General features: G+C 30.4%; 1 protein-coding gene across 1 annotated transcript; it reads right to left on the minus strand.

The window, feature by feature from the left end:
• Positions 1-363: 363 nt before the first annotated feature.
• LOC124937765 lies at positions 364-7209 on the minus strand. Its single transcript, XM_047478116.1, has 6 exons — positions 6944-7209; positions 5913-6318; positions 4622-4756; positions 2445-2527; positions 688-793; positions 364-596 (listed from the first exon to the last, which is right to left on the minus strand). The coding sequence occupies exons 1-6, from the start codon at positions 7180-7182 to the stop codon at positions 510-512; spliced, it is 1056 nt and encodes a 351-aa protein (XP_047334072.1). The 5' UTR covers positions 7183-7209; the 3' UTR covers positions 364-509.
• Between the last annotated feature and the right edge of the window lie 1396 nt (positions 7210-8605).

Below are 8605 nucleotides of genomic sequence, written 5' to 3' on the forward strand. Positions count from 1 at the left end.
GAGTGATATATGGAAAAAAATTGAGGGATTGATTAACTGAAAAAAAGAATAGTGTAAGGAGAAAGAAAGAGATTTTTTTTGTTTTATTTCCAAAATCCTCTTCTAAATTTTATCCCTCAATCATTTTTCATACTATAAAATTACCAAATACTACCTTCCTTATAATAGTAATCACAATACTTTATTCACAATTTATATTAAAAAATAAAACATTTTTCATACTATAAAATTACCAAATACTACCTTCCTTATAATAGTAATCACAATACTTTATTCACAATTTATATTAAAAAATAAAACATTCACATTTATAAACTCAATTTATAACTGATAAAAAAAAATCTTTATTTAAGATAGATAATGTCATCAATAACAAATTATTTAAATTAAATAATGCATTTGGTCAAAAATTGGATCTTTACAACACCATATTCTAACAATACCCTCAATTAAGTCCAACTTCTTTGGATTCGTTGACTTTGTAGTCCATGATTGTAATAACTCCAAAATTAGCTTTGTTTTAACTTCCACTTTTCAAATTCGGTTGAGTTTAACATAAATGAACTTGCACATTTGTGCCCTCCCCCACCAAATTTCTGTACATCAATTAAGAAGATATCAGCTTCTAATTTTTGAATTAATTCTGTATGAACATAATATATATATATATAAGAGAGAAAGGCAGACCTGTGAGATGGTTGTGGTGTCTTCGCCTTCCCCACTTCTAAGACTTATCTTCAACAAGCAGTCATCCGCAAGCTCAGGGACTTTATATACAACAGCTCCTATGCCCCTATTATACATTATCAGAAAGTTTACATGAAATGAATGTGAGTGTAACACAAGCCTCGTAAAATATGATAATTGATTCAGTACAAAAATGTCAAGAAACAAAACTACAACTCTCTAGGGCAAAGCTACATCCCATTAAGACACCTCCATTTCAATCTCATCAACTATCACTACAAACCAACTACTCTATAATCACCCCATCAAGTATTTGGAATCACAAACCGCAACTTCCCCGAACATGGAAAGGAAAACATTATCTGTTTTGACTTACAGATTCAAAACAGATCGTATTTGTGTTGGCAGAACAGATTCTTCTGAAATTTATAATAAATATAACCAAGCTTCAGTGGGGTTGATTTCAAAATTAATCTCATATAGGTTCAAGATTAAGCAGAATTTGTAAGAGAATTGGTTCACTGCTCCATTTAGGAGAATGCAAAAACACCTGTTTTTGCTAATTTATTTTCTTCAGTAATTGGGCTGTTGGTTGCTTAGACATAGATTCAATAGTAGATGGTTTACATCATCTTGTTAAGTTAGTTCTTCTTCCTTTTTCTAGCCCACAAGGTATTCCACAATTCGCCTAAAAGAAAACAAAAGTTCACATGTGATATGACTTCCTTTTGAGGTTCAAGATCTTGAAGGGAACTTTTTTCTCTCTCCTTATGGAATAATCTGTTTTAGAATTGTATATAATTTGAGTAATAAAAGTACAATCAGCACCAACTGAACTTAAGGAAATGTTGAGGTAATATAAACCTATTATTTTGTTCCTGTGTGAATTCAAAAACATCAAATGTGCCCTATAGAAACAGGCTTTTACTTTTGGGATTCACTTCATTACAGTATTTCCAGGATTTCAATCTATCCGGTGGTATTTGCATTTGTTGAAATTATCTCTTTCTTGAATTGCAAAGATCTGTGCAATTTTACTTGCACTCAACATGTTGCTTTGTTTACACTAACATGTTGAATGTTGTCGGTCTTTATTTTTATCACACTCAATATCTTTTAAATATCTGGATTTCTAATGTAAATTTCAACTCACTATCTAAATAATATATTTTCCCTCTTAAATTACTACATGGTATTAGAGAGCGGGTTTTTCCATCTTGAAGAAACTGATTCATAATTTTTCGCTGCCTCCTCCAATAGTATAAATAGCCATTAGAAGTGAACTCAAATAATTCTATTATCTCATATTTTCCGAAATCATTTATCACAAATCCCATAACGTTCTTGAGCTCTTTCTTGGAAGTTTTGTCATTTCAAAAACTATACTTTATATCTCGACCGATCTATCCATCTTCGTGTCTCGACAGATTTTTCCTGGACTTAATCTGTCAATTTTTGGAGTAAGCATATTCTCGGGAATCTAGTCTTCAGCTTCAAGAGCTCAGAGAAGCACTTTATCTTCTGAAGAATCACAATGTCAAGCTCATACTGAATCTATTCAGAAGAAGATTGCATATTAAACCTGCCCACTTTTTGAGCCATTCCTATACACAACCAAGATTTTTGTGAAATCGCTACTGTTGATATCCCAGTGTATTGTGTTTCTTATTGTAATTTTCTTATTAGTGGAATACATGCCTTTTTCATAACAAAAATGAAGTAGACAACATTATGATGAGATTTCAGATGATACATACCTTAACTTGCTATCATAACTTTTCCTGGCCAATTGGCCTCCAAGCTCACTACGAAGATGGGAAATATGATCCGCATGCACAGCCTATCAGAGTAGAGCAACATAATAAGCACTAATACCTCTCTAAATTTAAATTTATTTGTCAAGGTTGTTTTGCTTCCTTTTTTATTATAACTTTTCGAAATAGCTTAAATGTTATCGTCATTTATTTGTTAAACTTGTTAAATTTCCAAATATCTCTACACAACTTTTGCATCTTCTTAGTTTCAATAATTTAATACAATATTTAACTATTTCAAAGGTGCATATCAATATATTAACAGAGTTAATAAAAAGATGACGACTGAACAATAATTTGAGCCATTATTTTAAGATCGTCAAGCAAAAGAAACACTAAAATAACTTCAGAATCTTCTGCAAGTAAAATCATTAATAACTTCAGTTTGAGTATCCAAGTAAAATTTAGTGAACAAATCAAATCATTTACCAACTCTTTGGGGGCAATTATATGTGGATACAGGAAGCTAAATAATTAGTTCTTGAAATGCGGTACTTGATAGAGTAAAAAACATGCAAGGCAAGTGATTTTGAAGTTAATCATTTCTTCAATCAAATTATCAACTAAACTTCAAAATACCCTCACTTATTCTTTATAACATTTTAAAATATTAAATATCAAAGAACATTTTGGTCATTTAACCTAGACAAATCAATTTTTCTTCAAACAATATTTAAGAAAAAATCAAATTATTTTGAGATCACTCCATATCACTCCAACCTTAATTTAGAGATAATTGATAGTTTTCTCCTTTGCTCCCTAAAGTAGGTAGTGTTTGATTTTGCTCCATGTACTAATAAAAATGTGAGAAATACCTCTGTCACTAACTTTGAAAATTAATACGGTCAATTATACGCCACATCACTTGTTTGTTTTAGTTTAAATAGCCACATATGATCCATACCACTCTTTTCTTAGAACAATATATATATTTTAAAACTGATTCTTTTGCAAAGTAATTTAACTGATTATGTTTTGAATTATTTAGCTGATTTAAGAGAGAACTCATCACTAATTTAGTTTAACTGAATCTTTTTTTTTGCTGAACATTATTTAATTGATTTTTAGTTTTCTTAACAATAATTATTCTGACATTTTTTGTTAATGTTCCTAATAATTAGGAGCACTAGCACAAGAGGTCATATAATTATTGTTGTTAAGCAAAAAGAATAACTAAATTACTATTTAGCAAAAACAAAATTAAATTAATATTCAGCAAAGAAAAAATATTCAGTTAAATTAGGATGAGTTCTCTCTATTGGTTAAATTATTTGTGGAGCAAAAATAAAAAGTTCAATTACTTCACAAATAAAGAAAATCAGTTTAAAAAAAATATGTATATATATATTTAATTTCTACAAATATCAGTTAAAAAATGCAAAATGGATTATACATGGCAATTTAAATAAAAAATAAGACACATCACCTTCTACGAGGCATGGAATTGACAGTATTAAATTTAAAGTAGTGAGGATTGTGACTTTTTTGTTAGTACAGAGAACAATATCATACTTATTTTATAGAGGAATATAAGAATTAAGAAAAAGTTCATGAATGAATTTACTAATTATCCATTTAATTTACTAAATTGTTTAGTAGGTGGCTAACCCTAACCTACTGGACATGTAACAGAGTTCTATTGGTGCAGTCACAATAGCTATTACTTCTTGTGTCACAAGTGTGGTGGGGGTTAGCTTGCTCTTTCATGTAGTGAGTCACTAGAGTGCAATGTCAAGATTAAGAGCTATATGGTTGAAAATTCCTCTAGGATAATGGACATACTAGAGTAGAAAAGATGTCTCTCTCTAAATGAACATGTACTTCAACAAATCAGGAATTAAACCATTGTGCACCATTCAAAAATTTCAGAACATAATCATGGGATTCATTCAAGTTTCTAAAAATGAGAAATATAAACATTTTTAGAGTACCATAGTCAATTCTTTATGGTTTGTTAAGAAACATAGAAACCAAGTGCATCAAAGAATGTAACATTTTCCAATCTGTAAGCAAACGACTACTACTATGAAATGAAGCCAAGAAAGCACCCATCTAAAAGGTGCACACATAAATGACTATGAAAACGTAATGTAGAAGATCAAAGGATGTTTTTTTCTTACCAGACATCGTCCAAATGATCCACCTCCAAGCTCAATTTCAAAGGATTGTTCAAGAACCTCATTAATAAGTTTTTGCTTCTCAGATAAAGTCGTCATTCCTTGATTAATGACAACATCCAAATCCAACGAAAGCAGCTTCACAAAAGTTAATGTCAGTGACAATAGTCAAATGCAAATGAAAGGAAGCAGATATATATATAATTATGCTAATTAATGCAAATGAATTACTCTGCACAATCATATGAATACTTTTAATATAGAAATTACTCTTAAAAATTTGGTTAAATGGATTCCAGAAGTGAGACAGAGAGAGTGATTCACTTTAGATTAATATAAACCATTATATTTTACTTCGTCTTTGGCTCAGAATAGGCTTTATATGCGTTTGATATAACTAGAAATTAAGTGTTCATTACTAAATTTTAAGTGCCGAATTTAAGAGTTTGAATTAAATGATGAATAAACCAAATCATAATATTTAAATCTTAAGAACTTGATATGAAAGTTGATTTGATAAAATGTGAAACTAATGTCGGAAAGTACTTAAAGACTGTTTTACACTTATAGTGACATAATTTGATTAATTTTTAGGGTTAAAGTTGTCTTGTGGACGTTCTTACTATATTACCGAATAAAGCAGAAAAAAATAGCTTATATTTTTATTTATTAATTTCATCTAAAACTAAATAATTAAGTGATTCTAAATAACAGTTATTAAATGAACTTAATGATTCAAAGTAAGTGATAAGTTATTTTTATCAAACATAGTCTTATCTTGGATGATGGTAGGAAGGAAAAACTATGGAAAAGGGAATAGCTGTAGCAATTAATGCAGTATATATACAACAATTCAGGCAACTATCTGACTGCAAACATATTCTTTGAGAATGATCCTTATTGTCAAAGAGGGTGGTCCTATCCTAAAATATGATATTAATACAAATTCATCGGTTGGATTGACACATTATTTCAATTCAATTCAATTCAATCTTCACACCAAAAGGACCCTCTTTTTATAACAATGTGGTAGGAAAACCAGCATAAGTTAACAACACTAATTCCTTCCAAATAAAGAATTTAAAGTGAATGTTCAACATCCTACTGTGTCTCTAATTTCAAAGACTGCATCAATATAATTTTTTTTTTAAAAAGAGACTGCGTCAATATTAATGCAAGATGATGAACACTTTTTTTCTTTTTCCTACTTCTTCAGGATTTCAACTCTCAGAGCTCTCATTGGAGTCAAACACATAAAGAAGTCTCATACAGCACAAAGGGAAAGAAAAAATACCTGATGAAACAAGGCAGGATTACGGTTGACATCAAATTCAATATTTGAATCTTTCAGCCCACTACTGAAAGCTTTACTATTTGGAAGAGCCCAATTCCAAAGGTCACCATCTTCAATGTACTGAAATTTTGTTTTAGCTTTCTGAAATTGATGAAGTGCTTCAGACAATACTGATGAACTAGAGCAACCAGTACAGTTTTTTGTGTCATCATTTTCACTTGCAGCCGCAAGATGAAGTAATTGTTCTTTGAAATAGTCATATGCAATTGTAGCACCACTCCTCTGTATATCCAACACCCCGCACAGGTTTTCACCAAATACAGGACAAGTAGAAACATTAACACAATTAGCTCCCTCACTCTGGAACACCTCAAATGAAGTCTTGTGATGGTCCAACACCACAACTCTGCAAAATGCAAAATTAGTCATGTCAATAATGGGGAACTAAAGACACAGTCAAGAAACATATTTGGGTCTTTTGTTATGGTGTATGCTTCAATAACAAATGCAAAACGAATTTTAAAACTTTGTTCGGATTAGGTAGAGTTATTGTATCCTATAAATAGATAATCTCTATCATGTGGAATAACATTCTCACTAATAAAACTTCTCTTTAGATTTTTCAAGTAGAGGTTCCCCGTACTGAAAGACTTGTTGTACATGATGGTGGATGAAATCAATTTATCCACCTCGTAGTTTTATTTTATTTTATTTTTTTGAAAAAGGTCAACTTTCATAGAAAAAAGAGCACAAGAAGCGATTCAGTGGTTACAATCCACCTCTTAGTTTTAGGTATAGGTCGACTGTTTTAGGATACTACAGGTCCATCTTCACTAGAAAGGAAAACCTTTAACTGAGGCAGGAAAGTGATATGTTCACATTTGTGTATTGAACCTTTAATGTGATTTATGGGAATAAACTCTGAACACTAAACCATGTTCAATCAACATCCTAAACATTCATCAAGGCGTGAATCAAATCAAATGCATATATATACAAAGAGAAACAAATACAAATACAAATACAAAGACCTTTCAACTTGGGCAGCAATTAGGGGAAGATATCCAGGAGGGCCAATAAAATCGAGAAGGTAAAGGTCGCGAATTTCATGGAGGGGTAGCTGGTCCGGTCTAAGGGGAGCATAGACGGTGTTGGGGAAAAAGCGGACGGAAGTCGATGTCGCAGAAAAGAAGAGATGAGCAGCCAACGCCGCAAAAGCTCCATCGGGGCAAGGGTAGTGATAGAGCACCGCCGCCATCTTCTTCGCCATCAGTCGCCGCAGTTATACAGTTTTCAGTCTAATGATTTTTTTTTTTTTAATCTAATGATCAATGTTTTCTCTTTAATATCAAAGATATACAACTTTTATTTTATTTTATTTTATTTTGGGTAGTTCTTGTAATTTAGTTGATATTATGTTTTGTTATAAATAATTTAGTTGGTGATTAGAAGTTTTAATTTTATTAAAAAATTAAAAAATAAAATTATTATTTAAAATAGTTTATTTGAAATTATCCTTGCTTTTTGATAATAAATATAATATATATATATATATATAAATTAAAGTTATTAACCTATTTAAACAAATTCTAAAAAAATTTAATTAATTTTAAAAATATTTTATAATAAAATAATTAAGTTAAAATATTAAGAGAAAATTATTTGGTTACATAGCTTTAAATTGGAATTATATATATATATATATATATATATATATATATATATATATATATATATATATATATATATATATATATATATATATATATATATATATATATATATATATATATATATATATAAAATATTTTCTTTATTAGTATAAATAATTGTTTGGTTAAAAATTAATTAGTTAATAATAAATATTAAATACAAAATATATATACATACCAAAAAAATAATAAAATTATTTTAAAAATATTAAATGGTCTAACGGTAAAGTGTTTATATTTAATGTTTAAGACTAGGGTTTGAATCCCAAAACATACAAATTTAGATTTTCAAGAACGCATTTTTGACTATAATATATGTTGGCGCAAAATTTAAACAAATGATACGAGGTATCTGAAAGTGTGAGGTTAAAATTAGTGGTTGGTTTGATGAGCATTTAAAAGTATGGGGTCACGAGATGGAGGTTGGGTGGTGGGTGGTTTGTCGGGTGTGAAGTCGTAATTAGTGGTTACTTTGACGAGCATTTGAAAGTGTGTGGTAACGAGATGAAGATTGGGTTGTGGTTAGTGGTTGTGGTGAGTATTTTGTCGAGTGTGAGGTCGTAATTAGTGGTTGGTTTGACGAGCATTTGAAAGTGTGAGGTCACGAGATGAAAGCCGGGTGGTGGTTGGTTTGACGATCATTTGAAAGTGTAGGGTCACGAGATGAAAGGTCGGATGGTATTTAATGGTTAGTTTGACGTTGGATAATAGGTTTGCGATCAATTGTGATTGGTTGTTGATTTGTTGAAGTGAGAGTAAAAGATAAGTCGACTAAGATTGGTGAGGGGTGGTGGTTAGTGGTTGGTTTGACGTTGGATAAGAGATTTATGATCAATTGGGATTGATTATTGATTTGTTGAAGTGAGAGTAAAAGAGAGGTCGACTAAGATTGTTGAGTGGTTTGTCGTGGGATAAATAGACATATGAAAAAATGTGAGTCACAAAATTAGGGTCAGTGGGTGATTTACCGAGGGGATAAAG

The sequence above is a fragment of the Impatiens glandulifera genome, chromosome 1 (assembly GCF_907164915.1).
Source record: "Impatiens glandulifera chromosome 1, dImpGla2.1, whole genome shotgun sequence".
In the NCBI taxonomy this organism is placed as follows: Eukaryota; Viridiplantae; Streptophyta; class Magnoliopsida; order Ericales; family Balsaminaceae; genus Impatiens; species Impatiens glandulifera.

Excerpts from the sequence above, each read along its gene's own strand:
- LOC124937765 (XM_047478116.1), bottom strand. The coding sequence starts at position 7,182 with ATGGCGAAGAAGATGGCGGCGGTGCTCTATCACTACCCTTGCCCCGAT. Across the intron at positions 6,319-6,943 it reads ATTGCTGCCCAAGTTGAAAG|AGTTGTGGTGTTGGACCATC; the intron begins GTCTTTGTATTT and ends TGCATTTTGCAG. Across the intron at positions 2,528-4,621 it reads GATCATTTGGACGATGTCTG|GCTGTGCATGCGGATCATAT; the intron begins GTAAGAAAAAAA and ends CTACTCTGATAG.